We start from the raw sequence: 19,752 nt of genomic DNA, 5'->3' as shown, positions 1-19,752 counted from the left end.
GATGGGGGGAGACTAGAACTAGAGGGCATGATCTTAGAATAAGGGGCCACCCATTTAAAACAGATGAGAAATTTCTTCTCAGCAGATTGTTAATCTGTGAAATTTTCTGCCTGAGAGAGCTGTGGAAGCTGGGACATTGAATAAATTTAAGACAGAAATAGACAGTTTCTTAAATGACAAGGGGATAAGGGGTTATGGGGAGAAGGCAGGGAAGTGGAGCTGAGTCTATGATCAGAGCAGCTATGATCTTATTAAATGGCTGAGCAGGCTCGAGGGGCCAAATAGCCTACTCCTGCTCCTATTTCTTATGTTCTTATATCAGAAATGACCACAATTATTTTTCATAGTCTTGTAAATAGTGCAAAAATGAAAATATCATGAACACAATTCACTTGGGAAAATATTTTCTGCATAGAGGTTTTGTTTTATGTTAACTGATCACTAAATCACACCTTGGTTTCTTCCCTCCGCCACTATTCCTCTGGCATCATCTTTTCCTTCAAGCTCGTCACCTTGTGCCACCCTTCGCTGCACCTTTAAAATACTCATTCTCAATCACCATAAATCCCATCCCGTGTTTCTCCCCAAGATATTCTCCTTCAACCTCCGCAGAGCAACTCCTCATTCTTAGTGATTTATATTTCCATCTCAACTCACCTTGCCCTCTCTGATTTCACTGGCCTCCTGCTCTACCTAAACATTTCCAATATAGTAGTAAGAGAACAATGTGGTACACACGAGAACATTGGAGCAATTCAAGGGGAACACTTCCTCAAAACATTGAGCATAGCAGGTAAAGAACAAATAGGAAACATCTACAGAACCCATGGGGTCTTGCCCCTACTTGTGGACAACCAACAAAGCAAATCAGTGTTGAATACACAACTGTTATACAATGCCTATCATGTACAGTTCATGAACAGTTTCTAGAGAAAACTACATTTATGGCAATATGCTTTAATGTTGTGCAATATGCTTCTTGAGAGATATTCTTAATTCATCATTTCATATTTCTCCTAACAGTACAAAATAGCTTGGAGTCATTCTCTTGAACAAACTACTTGAAGTGAGAGAAACATTGTACGAGAAATTCAAAGACCTACCATTACACTTCATTGAAATCCAGATTAAAAATATTGGTGTAATTGTACAAATGCATGTTAAACATCTACCAATATAGCTTACTGAAATCAAAGGCAAAATCAATATATATATTGATCAGTCATTAAAAAAACTAAGCTGTGGGATTAAGCCAACCAGTACCCTATGTACACTTGTTAAATGAAGATAATAATGGATAATATTATACACCTTTTAAAACATTTTTAGCAGATTTGCTTGTAAAAGATAATTGTCTTCACAGTTGTTACATTAAGACTCTTATTATATGAACCCCAAATACCTTCTTAGCACTCACCATTGCTAACTGTCCTCCTTGCTACTTCCCACAGAACCAGACCAAAGGCCCAGATGTCAACTCTCCGATAGGAGTCAAACAGGTTCACCTGAATTGTTTCATCCAATACTTCAGGTGCCATATATCGCTTGGTCCCTACCCTGGGGTTATTACCCACATCTAAGTGATTAGTGCACTGGGAGTGCATCACGGCAAGACCTATAAACAAATGCAAAAGAAAGCAAGTTACAACAAACTGCACAGCATTCCATTCAGGATCAAAATAATGGGTCAGTTAACTTCAAGTTTAACTTAATACTTAAGCATCCTTAATTTTTCCTCATACTTTGCAGGGAAACCAACTGAGCATTTGAATACCACTATAACAACGGTTTCAGATATAGATATATCTCCTGTGGTATTCCTCATGTGTAGTCCATAGAATTTAGATACTTATCCTGCAAATGGTATGTTGGCTTTTATGACAAGAGAATTTGAGTAGAAGAGTAAAGATGTCTTATTGCAATTATATAGGGCCCTGGTGAGACCACACCTGGAGTATTGTGTACCGTTTTGTTCTCCTTACCCAAGGATGGATATACTTACCATAGAGGGAGTGCAACAAAGATTCACCAGACTGATTCCTGGGGTGGGGAGATTGTCCTATGAGGAGAGATTGAGTAGACTAGGCCTATATTCTCTGGAGTTTAGAAGAATGAGACGTGATCTCATTGAAACATACAACATTCTTACAGGGCTCAACAGGGTAGATTGCAGGGAGCATGTTTCCTCTGGCTGGGGAATCTAGAACCAGGGGTCACAGTCTCAGAATAAGGGGTCAGCCATTTAGGACTGAGATGAGGAGAAACTTCTTCACTCAGAGGGTGATGAATCTTTGGAATTCTCTACTCCAGAAAGCTGTGGAGGCTCAGTCTTCGAGTATATTCAAGATGGAGATCGATAGATTTTTGGATATTAAGGGAATCAAGGGATATGGCAAAAGTGCAGGAAAGTGGAGTTGAGATAGATAATCAGCCATGATCTTATTGAATGGCGAAGTAGGCCTACTTCTGCTCCTAATTCTTATGTCCTTATGTTTACAGGATAGATGGTGGAAGGAGGTTTCCCCGGCTGGGGAGTCTAGAACTGGGGGGCATAGACTCAGAATAAGAGGTTGGTCATTTAGGACTAAGATGAGGAGAAATGTCTTCACTCAAAGGGTTGTGAATCATTGGCATTCTCTACCCCAGAAGGCTGTGGATGCTCAGTCATCGAGAATATTCAAGACAGAGATCAATGTTTTTTGGATATTAAGGGAATCAAGGAATATAGGGATAGTGCAGGATGGTGGAGTTGAGTTAGAAGATTAGCCATGACCCTATTGAATGGCATATCAAGCTTGAAGGGCCAAATGGCCTACTCCTGCTCCTACTTCTTATGTAGTCTGAAAATTGCAGCATTGTTGTACCACACAGATTGGGGAGTGTTGCACAGCAAGGGGGAGGAAGAACTGGGTAATGAAGCAAAGCAAAGAGTCAATCTAATAGATGGGAAACATTTAAGTAGTGTTCACTAATTAATCAAGTAACTCTCTAATGTTTACCCCCTCTTCAAAAAAAAAAAAGAGGCAAGGATAAGCCAACAAATTATTGGTCTAAAAGACTTCTGGAAAAATGCTATCAACAGTGTCAAAATGAACCACAGACTGGCTCTCTAGTCAGTCCGAGATACAGCACAATTAAACAATTAAAAAATGTCTCTGGGTACTACAAGTGTATGATTGGAATAAAAACAGAAAATGTTGGAAATCTCGGCAGGTCAGGCAGCATCTGTGGAGAGAAAGCATCCGCAATATTTTCCTTTTGTATAAGTGTATGATTGGCCTTTGAGCTCACTATATCTTCTTCTGAAGGTTGCCACATTTTGTTAGCAGTCACCACTATAGTGAGAATTCCTTACTGAGCTCAGAGTCTTTTTCTGTTAGAACACTGATTAGGGGATGAGATATGATCGAAGTGCGACAATTTATGAAAGGATGGCATAGACCAGATAGAAACAGATTGTTCCCAGTTTTTGAGCGGTTAAGAATGATGGATCATAGATACAAAATTAAATGCAAGACATTTATAACAGACAGCAGGAAAAACTTATTTACGGAATGTTGTGAGGCTGTGGAATTCACTTCCATGGTTAGTGGTTGAGGCAGAAATTAAACAACATTCAAGATTAGATTAGAGAAGGAAAAAAAAGTTGAAGACAACAGAGTGGATAAATGTGATTAGAACCATTTCCTCATGTGGAGGGTAAACACAAATATAGACTGGGTCAAACAGCCTGTTTCTGTGTTTAACTTCTATTTCATGGATAACTGGATGTGGAGCATTTCAAGCTAGACAATGGCACACATAAGTGGGGTAGTAGAGCATAGTCAGGAAGCACAACACTGTGTGAAGAGGACCAGTGAGCACTGGAGAATGGGGAGCCAAGGAACAGAAATAGGAGAGATGGAGTACAGCACAGTAGGTGGGAAAGACAGGGTATCGGGGCACAGAATCTTGAGACCACTGGACCAGAAGAGAATTCTGGAGGCTTGTAAAAAAGGAATGGCAATAATCATGGGTGATTTTAACCTTCATATTGATTGGACAAAGCAAATTAGCCAGGGTAGCCTTGAGGAAGAGTTCAGAGCTTATCCGGGATAGTTTCCTTGAACAGTACGTTACGGAACCAACCAGCGAGTAGACTATCTTAGAACTAGTGCTGTGTAATGAGGCAGGATTAATAAACGATCTCCTAGTAAAGGATCCTCTAGGAATGAGTGACCATAATATGGTTGAATTTCAAATTCAATTGGAGGGTGAGAAAGTGGGATCTCAAACCAGTGTCCTAAGCTTAAACAAAGGAGACAACAAAGGTATGGAGTCAGAGTTGGCTAAAGTAGGCTGGGAAAATAGATTAAAGTGTGGGACGGTTGATTAGCAGTGGCAGACATTTAAGGGGGCATTTCATAACAATCAGCAAAATTATATTCCAATAAAAAGGAAAGAGTGTAAGAGAAGGGATAAATATCCATGGCTAACTAAGGAAATAAGGGAGGGTATCAAATTGAAAATAAGGGCATACAATGTGGCCAAGACTAGTGGGAGGCCAGAGGATTGGGAAACTTTTAAAAGCCAGCAAAGAACAACTAAAAAAATAATGGGTTCAATTTTCTCCAGGAGTTGCTCGGTTATTTTTGGAATAGGCTGCTTTTTCTGGCCTAACTTAAAAATCCCCAGTTTCGCCAATCAATTTGCACCAGCATAACTCAGTTATATATTTTTTTTAGGCAAGCTCTTTTTTTCTCAAAAGGGGACGTCACCAGCCACCTACACCAGTTCTGGCCATTTAGGCAACATTGGCCAGCTAATAGTTACTCCATTTCTACTTAGGCCAGCGTATGTGGTCACTTGAGAAAACCCTTGCAGAGAGTTAAAGAAATCGGTGCAGATAAGTGCAGCAGATGCCCGGACAGCGGCGGGAGGGGGCAGGGCGAGGGAAGGGGGGGGGGGGGGCGGGGCAGGAGAACTCTCAGGTTTCCATGGCAGCCTGATCTTTTTGCCGCAGATCAAGGCTCCACTCTCCTCAGGTTAGGCCACGCCAAAATGAAGAGATCCGATGGGGAAAATTTCAACACATTATTTTTGGCACACTCGGGCCGCAAAAAAAAAAAATCGGCCGTAACTCTTCAAGTACGCCAAAAGAATGCTTTGGGGAAAATTGAGCCCAATGAGAGGGAAGATAAATTATGAAAGCAAACTAGCACGAAATATAAAAACAGATAGTAAGAGTTTCTACAGGTACATAAAAAGGAAAAGAGTGACTAAAGTAAATGTTGGTCCCTTAGAGGATGAGACTGAGGAATTAATAATGGGGAACAAGGAAATGACAGAGACTTTGAACAAATATTTTGTATTGGTCTTCACGGTAGAAGACACTAAAAACTCAAGGGGCTATGGGGAGGGAGGAACTTAATACAATCACTAAAGTAGTACTCGATAAAATAATGGGACTAAAGGCGGACAAATCCCCTGGTCGTAATTGCTTGCATCCTAGGGTATTAAAGGAAGTGGCTGCAGAGATAGTAAATGCATTGGTTGCAATCTACCAAAATTCCCTGGATTCTGGGGAGGCCCCAGCAGATTGGAAAACCGCAAATGTAACTCTCCTATTTAAAAAAGGAGACAGACAAAAAGCAGGCAACTATAGACCAGTTAGCCTAACATGTCGTTGGGAAAATGCTGGAGTCCATTATTAAAGAAACATAGAAACATAGAAAATAGGTGCAGGAGTAGGCCATTCAGCCCTTCAAGCCTGCACCACCATTCAATATCACGGCTGATCATTCCCTCAGTACCCCTTTCCTGCTTTCTCTCCATACAACGAACGAGGATGACTTGATTCCACACCAAAAGGGATGAGTTGACAGATGTTTCAGCAACCAGACTGTAACCAGCCCCAGAGTCTCTCGGGATCTAAAGTTGATGTTTGCCCTTGTGTTTGGGGGTCCCCTGCTTCCCCCGGCGACACAGGCCGATGGGGAAGCCCATCCGACAGAGATGGGAGCACAAGGCTCCACACATGGTCGGTCCCACCCATCTCACTGCTAATAGTCGCACTCTCCGTTCCCTGTGGGAACTGCGGTGCAATATTCACAGAGCAACGGATCAGAGTCTCGTTTGCTCACAACCCAGTCACGCATTTTCATCTATCTCTGTTATTGTCTTGTCATGGAAATAGGAGGAGGCCATTCAGCCCCTCGAGCCTGTTACACAGGAACAGGAGGAGGCCCATTCAGCCCCTCGAACCTGTTACACAGGAACAGGAGGAGACCATTCAGCCCCTCGAACCTGTTACACAGGAACAGAAAGGAGACCATTCAGCCCCTCGAGGAAGCAGTATAGCAGGACATTTAGAAAAGCATGATTCAATCAAGCAGAATCAACATGGTTTTATGAAAGGGAAATCATGTTTGACAAGTTTACTGGAGTTCTTTGAGGATGTAATGAGCAGGGTGGATAAGGGAGAACCAGTGGATGTGGTGTATTTGGATTTCCAGAAGGCTTTCGATAAGGTGGCACATAAAAGATTACTGCACAAGATAAAAGTTCACAGGGTTGGAGGTAATATATTAGCATGGATAGAGGATTGGCTAAATTATAGAAAACAGAGAGTCGGGATAAAAGGGTCATTCTCCGGTTGAAAAACAGTGACCAGTGGGGTGCCGCAGGGATCGGTGCTGGGGCGTCAACTATTTACAATCTATATTAATGACTTGGATGAAGGGACCGAGTGTAATGTAGCCAAGTTTGCAGATGATACAAAGATGAGTGGGAGAGCAAATTGTAAGGAGGACATAAAAAATCTGCAAAGGGATATAGACAGGCTAAGTGAGTGGGCACAAATGTGGCAGATGGAGTATAATGTGGGAAAATGTGAGGTTATCCACTTTGGCAGAAAAACTAAAAAAGCAAATTATAATTTAAATGGAGAAAAATTGCAAAGTGCTGCAGTACAGAGAGACCTGTGGGTCCTTGTGCATGCAACACAAAAAGTTAGTATGCAGGTGCAGCAAGTAATCAGGAAGGCAAATGGAATGATGGCCTTTATTGCAAGGGGGATGGAGTATAAAAGCACTGTACAGGGTATTGGTGAGGCCACACCTGGAGTACTGCATACAGGTTTGGTCTCGGTATTTAAAAAAGGATATACTTGCAGGATGTTCAGAGAAGGTTCACTAGGTTGATTCCGGAGATGAGGGGGTTGAATTATTAAGATAGGTTGAGTAGGTTGGACCTATACTCATTGAAGTTCAAAAGAATGAGGGGTGATCTTATCAAAACATACAAGATAATGAGGGGACTCGACAAGGTGGATCATAGGGAAACTAAAACTAGGGGGCATAGTCTCAGAATAAGGGGCCGCCCATTTAAAACTGAGATGAGGAGGAATTCCTTCTCTCAGAGGGTTGTAAATCTGTGGAATTCTCTGCCCAAGAGAGCTGTGGAGACTGGGTCACTGAATATATTTAAGGCGGAGATAGACAGATTTTTGTGTGATAAAGGAATAAAGGGTTATGGGGAGCGGGCAGGGAAGTGGAGCCGAGTTCATGATCAGATCAGCCATGATCTTATTAAATGGCGGAGCAGGCTCGAGGGGCCAAATGGCCTACTCCTGCTCCTTTATCTTATGTTCTTATGTACTTAATTAGGTGTGTCAGTCTTGGCTCAGTGACAGCACACGCATCGGAGTCAGAAAGTCAAGGTTTAAGTCTCACTGCAGAGGCACGAGTCCATAATGCAGGTTGGCTCTTCAGTACAATACTGAGTGCTCTGCTGCGTGCAGTTATTTGGGGGAGATGTTAAAACAGAGTTCCTGTCTGCCCCCCTGGTGGATGCAAGAGATTCCCATGGTACTATTCGAAGAGGCGCAGGGAGTTTCCTGGTGTCCGAGTCAACATTTATCACTTAACTAACACCTAAAACAGATAATCTGGTCATTTATTTCATTGCTATTTGTGGGAGCTTGCCTTGTATAAATTGGCTGCCGCAATTCCGACATTACAACTTTGACTACACTTCAGAAGTACTTAATTGGCTGTAAAGCACTTTGAGATCTCGTGAGATTGAGAAGAGTGTAATAATAATGCAAGTTATTTCTTTCTTTAGGGGCTTACCTGTTATTGCCAGAAATGCAGTGAAAAATAGTGGTAGATGGTCTGACTATTCATGTGACAAAAAAGGTGTTAAAAAAAAAATTTTAAATCAGGATTTCCATTTAATAATTTTAAACTTTAAACAATCCTGTTTGCGTCACTGGCAACACAAAAGCAAGATAAATATTTCAAGTAATTACTCGTGCTGTGGAACTTGCTCCCAGCCCAGTGTGAGCGCCACTCAATAAAGATCTTTTTGGAGGTTTAAAATACACTCAGGATAACACACTCCCAATGTTTCTACAAATGGGGGAACTATCTACCCTCTACCCAATGCTTTCCATCTCCACAAGGGAATATCAGTAACCAGAGTTTTGAATCATGAGTGGAAGATCAAATCACTCTCTGATGCAATGCAGCCTTAGCCCCTCCATGATTATATATTTTTTTTTTAAATGAACTGCAATTGTAAAAACTTCAATTTATTTTCTGATACAGAAAAAAAATCAGAACATATAATGTTACAATTTTTTTTGGATGCAGAACAAATCTAAAATTAGCTGCAACCCATGAAAGAAAATGTTTTACACTTCAAAAGTGTATGCATGCATGCATGTATATTTATATAGATAGATAAATACATAGATATATATAGAAGGCATGTTCTTTCATTAGTGAAGATGTAGACCTGTAGATTCTCATTCCAAAGTGGCACACATGGGCTCAATTTTCCGAGCGCGTTTTCTGGTGTATTGCCTGAGTTGCGCCGCTTAATTAGGTAAATAGATGCTCCAGAAAAAAAAAAAAAAAATCGAAGTTTCCCCGATGTTTGGCCTCTAATCTGCAGCCGCGCAGCGTGGCCAGTCGCCTCAGCGGGTGGAGTCAGCGGTCTGCAATGGAAAAAAGGAGCCCGGCCTTCTGCGCATGGGAAAAACGGACGTTCTTGATGTCGCTGAAATGGCCGCGCACGCGCAGTAGAGCTCCAAGTGAGGTGCCTTCCTGGTCCGCTGCGGTGAGTACCATCCCCCACCAATCCTCTCCAGTGCCTTCCCACCGTTCTGTGGCCCCCGAATACGTGCCGGTCCAGGTACGCTCCGCTTCCCGCCCCTAGCCCAGGTCGAATGGCCTCCAATTTACTTACCTGCACCCATTTCTTTAACTCTCTGCAAAGGTTTACTAATTTACTAGTTTAACTAATTTACTAGAATTCTTTGATATAACGAGCATGGTAGATAGAGGTGTACCGATGGATGTGGTGTATTTAGATTTCCAAAAGGCATTCGATAAGGTGCCACACAAAAGGTTACTGCAGAAGATAGAGGTACGTGGAGTCAGAGGAAATGTATTAGCAGGGATAGAGAATTGGCTGGCGAACAGAAAGCAGAGAGTCGGGATAAATGGGTCCTTTTCGGGTTGGAAATCGGTGGTTAGTGGTGTGCCACAGGGATCGGTGCTGGGACAACAACTGTTTACAATATACATAGATGACCTGGAAGAGGGGACAGAGTGTAGTGTAACAAAATTTGCAGATGACACTAAGATTAGTGGGAAAGCGGGTTGCGTAGAGGACACAGAGAGGCTGCAAAGAGATTTGGATAGGTTAAGCGAATGGGCGAAGGTTTGGCAGATGGAATACAATGTCAGAAAGTGTGAGGTCATCCACCTTGGGAAAAAAAAAAACAGTAAGGGGAATATTATTTGAATGGGAAGAAATTACAACATGCTGAGATGCAGAGGGACCTGGGGGTCCTTGTGCATGAAACTCTTTTGGAGTTTACCTGAAAAAACAAACATTAAACCGTGCCACCCGCCCTGGATGACACACCAGACATTTACAAGGCCCTTTTTTTCTTTTTTGTGTTTTTTTTTTTGTGTTTTTCTTTTTTTGGGGGTTTTTTTTTGGGCACTAAAATCACATTTTTTCCTCCAGTGCCCCCTATAAAAGGGGAGGGGGACACTAAAAGCACTGGCAATTAAAACAAATTAAACTTTAAAACATAAAATCAAATTAAAATTTGGTTGCTGGGCGTGACGATGCACTCCAGTCCCTCCAGTGCCCACCTCTCGCGGAAGGCCGCGAGCGTACCGGTGGACACCGCGTGCTCCATCTCCAAGGACACCCTGGCGCGGATGTACGCGCGGAAGAGAGGCAGGCAGTCAGGTTGAACGACCCCCTCGACCGCCCGCTGCCTGGACCGGCTGATGGTCCTTGTGCATGAATCCCCAAAAAAAAGTTAGTTTGCAGGTGCAGCAGGTAATCAGGAAGGTGAATGGAATGTTGGCCTTCATTGCAAGAGAGATGGAGTATAAAAGCAGGGAGGTCCTGCTGCAACTGTATAGGGTATTGGTAAGGCCGCACCTGGAGTACTGCGTGCAGTTTTGGTCATCTTACTTAAGGAAGGATATACTGGCTTTGAAGGGAGTACAGAGGTGATTCACTAGGCTGATTCCAGAGATGAGGGGGTTACCTTATGATGATAGATTGAGTAGACTGGGTCTTTACTCGTTGGAGTTCAGAAGGTTGAGGGGTGATCTTATAGAAACATTTAAAATAATGAAAGGGATAGACAAGATAGAGGCAGAGAGGTTGTTTCCACTGGTAGGGGAGGCTAGAACTAGGGGGCACAGCCTCAAAATACGGGGAGCCAATTTAAAACCGAGTTGAGAAGGAATTTCTTCTCCCAGAGGGTTGTGAATCTGTGGAATTCTCTGCCCAAGGAAGCAGTTGAGGCTAGCTCATTGAATGTATTCAAGTCACAGATAGATAGATTTTTAACCAATAAGGGAATTAAGGGTTACGGGGAGAGGGCGAGTAAGTGGAGCTGAGTCCACGGCCAGATCAGCCATGATCTTATTGAATGGCGGAGCAGGCTCGAGGGGCTTGATGGCCTACTCCTGTTCCTAATTCTTATGTTCTTATGTTTTCTCGAGAGGCCATATATGCTGGCCTAAGTAGAAATGGAGTAACTATTAGCTGGCCAAAGTTCACTAAGTGGCCAGAATTAGCGTAGGTGGCTGGTAATGCCCCCTTTTGAGGAAAAAGACTTACCTAAAAAAAAAGGTAACTAACTGAGTTACGCTGGTGCAAATTGATTGGGGAAACTGAAGATTTTTAAGTTAGGCCAGAAAAAGCAGCCTACTCCCAAAAAAAGCACAAATACTGGGGAAAATTGGGCCCTTTGTTTTAAAAACAAACTTTCCAAGCACGTTAATCTTAAAAATACATATATAGCATATTTATTTGAAACTGGTTTGCAATATTCATCACTGTGTTCATAAATCTCACTGCTAACATATCTTTGATGTCAACAGCATTGATGGAAGTGCTTACCCAAGTCTGCTATGCAGCACTGCCCATTCTCCTTAACGAGGATGTTTTTGCTTTTAAGGTCTCGATGTGCAATTGCAACTTTCCCCTGTGTCCCAATGATTTCTGTGTGCAAGTGTGTTAGACCACTGGCAATGGACAATGATATTCTTAAGCAACCAACAGTGTCCAGAGTAGTGTGCTGCAGGTAGTCATAGAGAGATCCTGCCCCATGGTAATGTGTAATTAGCCACAGCTGTGTGCTCGAATTTCTGGACGTCATATCAGAGGCAATGAAACCTATGGGGGAAAAAAAAAACACAATTTTTGATTTTCACAAGTACTAAATGCTATTCTACAATAGGTTTGAATGGTATCTTAAGTATGTTTTTATATGCCAAACATATGACAATCATGCACATATTTACTTTTGGTAATAACATTTTTTCCTCTTCATATCCTTCTTTAAGCGTTTGTAAATAACCCAACAAGTATTTATCTGTGCCACTTCGGAGCAGAATTTTATGAGATTTTATTTTGACTGCACAACCCCCACCACATTCCCCCACCCATTTCCAGTCTACCCAAGTCAAATATCTTTTGCATTCGAGAGTGGAAAGGTGCCCTTGTATCAATGCCGTTTTGACCTGGCAGTTATGGTATGAAAACAGAAAAAGGGTGAATCTTTCTCCAGCTTCCTTCCTTTACTGCTCCCCCTCATCCCCCATTTCCAACCCCCCGCTCCCCCACCAACATGGCATCTGCAATCCACTGCATTATGGTACTATATAGGTCTGCAAGGACATGGGTATTGGGTGAGTGGGACTTGGTCAAGAATAAGATATGGGCAGCAGAGTTTTGGAGCAGCTGAAGTTTACAGAGCATGAAGGATGAAGCGCTAGCCAGGAGAGAACTTGAACAGCAGAGTCTGGAGGTAAAAAAACCAAGAATGAGGGTTTCAGCAACAGATGGTCTTTGTGATGTAGAGGATGTGGGGCTGTAAGCTCAGCTTGGGGTTAGATAGGATGCTGTAGAGTTGGGAGTCATCAGCCTACATGTGCAAGCTGACCCCATATATTCAGATGATGTCACCAAGGGGAAGCGAGCCGATGAGGAAGCTGGGTGAAGGATTCATCCTTGGGGGACTCCAGAGCTAATGGCGCGAGGGTGGGAAAGTGCTCTGGGTACAATTGGATAAGCAAGAGTGGAACAAAGCAAGTCCCACTGAGCTGGACCATAAGAGGAGGCGCATTGGAGGACGATGCTATGGTCGACCGTGTCAAAGGTTCCACATAGGTCATCAAGGATAAGGAGGGATAGTGCACCATGATCACAATCGCAGAGACAGTCATTTGTGACTTTGATTAGGGCTGTTTCAGTGCTGTGAAAAGGGCAGAAATCTGATTGGAGAGGTGTAAACATGGGAACTGTGTGAAAGATGGGTACAGATATGGGAGGCAACAACACGCTTAAGGACTTTGTAGAGGAATGGGAGGTTGAAGATTGAGCAGTTGTTTGAGAAGACTGAGGCATCAAGGGTGGATTTTTTGAGAGGGAGGATACTTTGAAAGGAAGGTGGACAGTACCTGAAAAGAGGGAATCATTTACAATGTCAGCAAGCATGGGGGCCAGGAATGAAAGTTGAGTAATCAGTATTGTGGGAATGGACTTCAGTGAGTAGATGGGTTTCATGCACATGAGGAGCTTGGAGAGGGTATAAGGGGAGATAGGAGAGAAACTAATGACAAGAGTTCAGGACTGGGTATGGGAGAAGCATCAAAAGGCAGCTGAATGGATGGTGTCCATTTTAGTGATTAAAAAAAGTCCATGAGCTCCTCATACTTGTTGGTGAGGACAGGAGGAGAAACGAGATTAAGGAGATGTTTGGTAGAAATCTAAAAGCAAAAACCATGCAGAGTTCAGTTAACCACTTAAGATTTAGGATTGTTGACATTGCAATGATAAAATAACCTCAGTGCTTATAGATGAGCCAAATAGTTTTCCAGAACTTTACTGGTTCGGTAGCTTTCAAGGCAGATATGTCAACTAATTTAAGGACTTCAATTACACAAACGTCATTTACATGCACCATCTATGGATTCTGTACCAACCTGAGTAAAGTATCCAATTCATTCCCCCGCCCCCCCACCCCCCTCCCTCACCTCCTTCTCTCCTAAATGTACTGATTCTTGCTAGAATATGCTTTATGGGCAGAAGCAGCCCTCTGGTACCATGTTCAAGTAGCCATTCTTCATGTATCAGCCTAGACAATGAATCATAGAATGGTTACAGCACAGGAGAAGACCATTCAGCCCTTTGAGCACATGCCGGCTCTCTGCAAGAGCACCACAGCTAGTCCCACTCCCCCACTCTTGCCCGTAGCCCTGCAAATGTTTTACCTTCAGGTACTTATCCAATTCTCTTTTGAAAGCCACAATTGAATCTGCCTCCTCCTTCCTTTCAGGCAGTGCATTCAGATCATAACCACTCGATACGTAAAAAATGTTTCTCTTCATGTTGCCTTTGGTTTTTCTGCCAATCACCTTTAATCTGTGTCCTCTGGTTCTCGACCCTTCTGTCAATGGAACAGCTTTGCTCTATCTACTTTGTCTAGACCCCTCATGATTTTGAATACCTCTATCAAATCTCCTTTCAACCTTCTTTGCTCCAAGGAAAACAATCCTAGCTTCTCTAGTCTATCCACCTAACTGAAGTCCCTCATCCCTGGAACCATTTTTGTAAATCTTTTCTGCGTCCTCCCAGAGGCCTTTCTAATGTGCGGTGCCTAGAATTGGACACAATATTCCAATTGAGGCCGAACCAGTGTTTTATAAAGGTTCATCATAACTTCCTTGCTTTTATACTCTATGCCTCTATTTATGAAGCCCAGGATCCAATATATGCTTTGTTAACCCTTTCTCAACATGCCCTGCCACATTCAACAATGTATGGACACATACTCCCAGGTCACTCTGTTCATGCACCCCTTTAGGATTGTACCCTTTAGTTTATATTGAGTCTCCTCATTCTTCCTACCAAAATGTATCACTTTGCATTTTTCTGCGTTAAATTTCATCTGCCATGTGTCCGCTCATTTCACCGACCTGTCTATGTTTTCTTGAAGTCTATCACTATGCTCTTCACTATACGTCCAAGTTTTGTGTCATCTTCAAACTTTGAAATTGTGCCCTGTACACTCAAGTCCAAGTCGTTAATATAGATCAAGAAAAGCAGTGGTCCGAGTACAGACCCCCTGGGGAACAGCAATGTATACCTTCCTCCAGTCCGAAAAACAATCGTTCACCACTACTCTCTGTTTCCTGTCACTTAGCCAATTTCAGATCCATGCTGCCACTGTCCAATTCATTCCACGGGCTTCAGCTTTGCTGGCAAGCTTATTATATGGCACTTTGTCAAACGCCTTTTGGAAGTCCATGTACACCATGTCAACCGCATTCCCCTCATCAAAAAGCTCGATCAAGTTAGTTAAACATGATTTGCCTTTAACAAATCCATGCTGGCTTTCCTTAATTAATCCACATTTGTCCAAATGACTTAATTTTGTCCGATTATAGTTTCTAAACGCTTTCTCACTACAGAGATTAAACTGACTGACCTATAGTTGCTGGGTTTATCCAAAAAGGGTGTAACATTTGTAATTCTCCAGTTCTCTGGCACCACTCCGATATCTGAGGAGGATCGGAAGATTATGGCCAGTACCTCCGCAATTTCCACCTTAACTTCCATCAGCCTTCGAGGATACATCCCATCCGGTCCTGGTGACTTATTTACATTAAGTACAGCCAGCCTTTCTAGTACCTCCTCTATCAATTTTTATCTCATCTAATATTTCCACGACCTCCCCGAGTGTCCATAGACTATTCTATAATGGGTGGGGAAGGCAAGGGGTTTCACAACTGAGGTAGATCCGAATCTCAGCATGTGTTAGCAAATATGCACTTACTAGCTGGGGTCACTGGATAGCCAACAGGAATGAGAACACAAGCTGACTTTATCCCCCCTTCATTGAGGCCGACTGTAGTGTCCCAAATGTTGACTCAGCGAAGCTCTCAAGTATCAAACCAGACAGAGAAGAATCAAACCAAGCATGTATAACTTAACAGAAATTGACAACTTAATACAGCTTTAATTTTATACATGCAGAATGAAATAACTTACTCACCTAAAATATTCTCATTTCTCAACAGGACACTGTTGTAGATCTCAGTCTCTCTGAACCAAGATTTTTCATCCCTAGAAGAAAATATTTTTACTGCAACATTTTCTCCTTGCCATTGACCCCGCCAAACTTCTCCAAAACGTCCTTTGCCTGTGAACAAGATCACAGGAGAAATACTACGTTATTTGACCTGTCTAGTGGAACATACACTTCATACATGTCTATACACTCCAACAGCACAACCTGACTACCATAACAAGACAATCAGCTGCTTCAACAAATGCCCAAGATGTAAAATGAGAAACAATTGGCAGAGATGCAAATTATTCTACAGACTGTACTATCCTTTGGACTACCAGTCCTAGGATTCAGTAATTGATAGCGACATTAAACAAGCAGCTGCATGAGAATTTGAAGCTAGACTCAACAGTAACACGGATAATAATTTGGTACTTGATTGGATACAAGCAAAATGAAAACTAGAAGTTATAAAAACCTTTCAATTTTAAACTTCAAAAATATAGAAAATTGTTTTTCTTATATACAGTACAAATGTTATATAAATGGGCAAACCTGATGCAAAGCAACCATTTTCCAAAATATTGGCTTATATATGGTTTGCTTCAGTTGCACCTCTTGCATCACCCTCAGCCCCAGTGACAAAGTTCACTCTCATGGCTCCACTTCCACCTCGCTCTAAAGTCTTGATTTCTCCCCTAATGAGAGCCAACTGCTATTGTGTTCTCTCGCCCAAAACTGAGATGAGGAGGAATTTCTTCTCTGAGGGTTGTAAATCTGTGGAATTCTCTGCCCCAGAGAGCTGTGGAGGCTGGGTCATTGAAGCGGGGACAGACAGATTTTTGAGCGATAATAGAGTAATGGGTTACGGGGATCAGGCAGTGAAGTGGAGCTACTCCTGCTCCTATTTCTTATGTTCTTATGAGAAGTTGTGGATTTAAAGCAGTTCTTAGTGTAGCCCTGGTCACATTGCATAAATGAGTTGAAAAGGAAAAGACAGACAAAACAAAATAAACTGAAGTACTAAAGCAAAACTCTCAAAAACAGTTCAGTGTGTCCAATGAAGAATAAAGTAACAAGCCATAAAAGAGGTGTGAGGGTCAGGAAAGAAAAGGCAGAATAAGGAAAAAAGATTTGGAGAGACAAAAAAAGGTAAATTGTACAACAAATATAATTTTCATAGTCCTTTTTTTATGAAAAGAAAAAAGTGACACCATGCGTACTCATGGATTTCACATGTTTGTCCATTGCTTTTTTGAAGCAGTTGCTCCAGTAAAAGTGCTTTTAAAACTCTCTTCGCTGCCAGCTCCAACATTCACTTGTCTCCTGCAGCCCGTAGACACATCAACATAAACATGCTGGATTTTTTAAATTATCCAGACCAGCAGCCTGGAAGACCTCATTTTTCTCTCGGTCTTCCTGGCATTCATCAGTCACATTGGTGTAATTCGGTGGTGACAGAAATTCTCTCCCATTGGTGACATTGGAGAAGCCTGGAAAATACGCAACCACATTGTCATCCTTGTGAGAAACTGTTACTGTATATGCAACCACACCCTGCAGTCCATTACTGCTGTGCACAGGCTCAGTTAGGTTAACGGTCTGCCTGAGAACAGACTGAATACTTTGGATTAAGTCATGAAAGTCCTGAGCTGTGGTGCTCTTCATAGGATGATACAGCATAGAAGGAGGCTATTCAGCCCATCGTACCTGTGCTGGCTCCTTAGTAGAGCTATCCAATTAATCCTACGCCTTTGCTCTTTCCCTACAGCCCTGTAAAATATTTTCCCTTCAAGTATTTATCCAATTCTCTTTTGAATGTTAAAACTGAATCTGCTTCAACCATCCTTTCAGGCACTGCATTCCAGATTACAATAACTCGCTATAAAATAATGGCCCAGATTTTGCGCTCTCGATGACTGCATACACCATCGTAAGCTATCAGAAAGGCCTCGCAAGACCTGGGTTTCTGCAAGCACCGTGCATGCATGAAAATCTGTTCACCTTGACAGATCAACCACACCAACCCAAAGATCACTTTCACTGGCACAGAGTTGGGCTATTTGCCCAACTACTGCCCACAAATCCCTCATGCCTGGTAAAAACAGGAGTGGGACCCGCTTTCACCAGCATAAGGGTTAATATAAATCGAAATTAGCATTTTTTAAATAATAAAAATCATGCACAAACATTTAAAATTAGTTTATACATATTTTGGTCTGGATTAAAATGTTTAAAGTTATTTTTCAAAAAATTAAATTGATTGTAAATGCTTTATTGAAGGGACTTTTAAAGGTGAAAATGGGAACATTTATTTTTATTCCTGTTTTATAAATTATTTAATTATTTGGGGATTCCTAATATGCTTATTACGTTCACTAGGTTGATTCCGGAGATGAGGGGGTTGACTTAGGAGGAAAGGTTGAGGAGGTTGGCCCACTACTCATTGGAATTCAGAAGAATGAGAGGTGATCTTATCGAAACGTATAAGATTATGAGGGCACTTGACAAGGTGGATGCAGAGAGGATGTTTCCACTGATAGGGGAGACTAGAACTAGGGTGCATAATCTTAGAATAAGGGGCCCCCCATTTAAAACTGAGATGAGGAGGAATTTCTTCTCTGAGGGTTGTAAATCTGTGGAATTCACTGCCTCAGAGAGCTGTGGAAGCTGGGTCATTAAATAAATTTAAGACAGAGATAGACAGTTTCTTAACGGATAAGGGAATAAGGAGTTATGGGGAGCGGGCAGGGAAGTGGACCTGAGTCCATGATCGGATCAGCCATGATCGTATTAAATGGCAGAGCAGGCTCGAGGGGCCGTATGGCCTACTCCTGCTCCTATGTTCTTATGCTTATGGGGATTCCATTCATAAATGGAATCCCCATAAGCATATAGGAATCCTCCTTTCTGATTGGAGGATCTTGTGATCCCATGGTCACTTCTGAACCGCCTGCATCCCTGGGATCTGTGGGCCTTTATGCAGGCCCTGATGGCCCAGGACCCGAAGTCTCTGAAGCCCAGGAGCCTGAAGTTAAGGGGATTTTTTTTTTTTTTTTTAAGATCAGGTTGGCAACCGCAAGTTCTAGCCCCGTTTCCTCATGTTGCTTCGGATTCTTTTGCCAGTCACTTTAAATCTACGTCCTCTGGTTACCAACCCTCCTGTCACTGGAAACAGTTCTCCCTTATTTATTCTATCAAAACCATTCATGATTTTGAACACCTTTAGTAAGTCTCTTAATCTTCTCTGCTCGAAGGAGAACAACCTCAACTTCTCCAGTCTTTCCACATAACTGAAGTCTTTTATTCTTGGTACAATTCTAGTAAATCTCTTCTGCACCCTCTCCACAGTCTTGATATCCTTCCTAAAGTGTGGTGCCCAGAATTCAACAATACTCCAGCTGAGGCATAACCAGTGCTATAAAAGGTTTAGCGTAACTTCCTTGCTTTTGTGCTCTATTTATCGATTGATATTCAGAGGGACCTGGGTGTCCTTGTAACGAATCACAGGATGTTAACATGCAAGTATAGCAATTAGTATGTTAGTCTTTACTATAAAGTGATTGGAGTACCAAGAGTAAAGTCATCTTACTAAAATTCTATATGGCCTTGATGAGACCACACCTGAAGTACAGTGTACAGTTTTGGTCTCCTTAATTAAGGAAGGATATACTTGCCTTAGAAAGCACGTAATGAAGGGTCACTCGACTGATTCCTGGGATGAGAGGATTGTCCTTTGAGGAGAGATTAAGTAGACTCGGCCTATGTTTCCTAGAGTTTCGAAGAACGAGAGGTGATCTTACTGAAACATATAAAATTCTTAAAGGGCTTGACAGGATACCAGGAGGATATTTCCCCAGGCTGGGAAGTCTAGAACTAGGGGTTACAGTCTCAGAGTAAAGGGTCAGCCATTTAGGACTGAGATGAGGAGAAATGTCTTTACTCAGAGGATTGTGAATCTTTGGAATTCTCTACCCCAGAGCGCTATGGATGCTCAGTCGGTATGTATATTCAAGACAGAGATCGCTAGATTTTTGGATACTAAGGGAATCAAGGGATATAGGGATGGTGTGGGAAGTTGGAGTTGAGGTAAAAGATCAGCCATGATCTTATTAAATGGCAGCACAGGCTCAAAGGGCCAAATAGGTCTACCCCGT

At 42.2% G+C, this 19,752-nt stretch overlaps 1 protein-coding gene across 2 annotated transcripts in view; it reads right to left on the bottom strand.

Moving 5' to 3' along the window:
- Window positions 1-19,752, bottom strand: part of LOC139259809 (activin receptor type-1-like) — a 149,160-nt gene that overhangs the window by 28,467 nt on the left and 100,941 nt on the right. For both annotated transcript variants that reach the window (XM_070875613.1, XM_070875614.1), the window contains 3 exons: window positions 15,581-15,727; window positions 11,422-11,697; window positions 1,418-1,615 (listed from right to left, as the gene is read on the bottom strand). In XM_070875613.1, the coding sequence (XP_070731714.1) occupies window positions 1,418-1,615; window positions 11,422-11,697; window positions 15,581-15,727 (621 nt within the window). The remainder of the gene's footprint in view (window positions 1-1,417; window positions 1,616-11,421; window positions 11,698-15,580; window positions 15,728-19,752) is intronic.

This window comes from Pristiophorus japonicus, chromosome 3 (assembly GCF_044704955.1).
Source record: "Pristiophorus japonicus isolate sPriJap1 chromosome 3, sPriJap1.hap1, whole genome shotgun sequence".
NCBI classification, from domain to species: domain Eukaryota; kingdom Metazoa; phylum Chordata; class Chondrichthyes; family Pristiophoridae; genus Pristiophorus; species Pristiophorus japonicus.
This window is presented reverse-complemented; position numbering and strand designations above follow the sequence as displayed.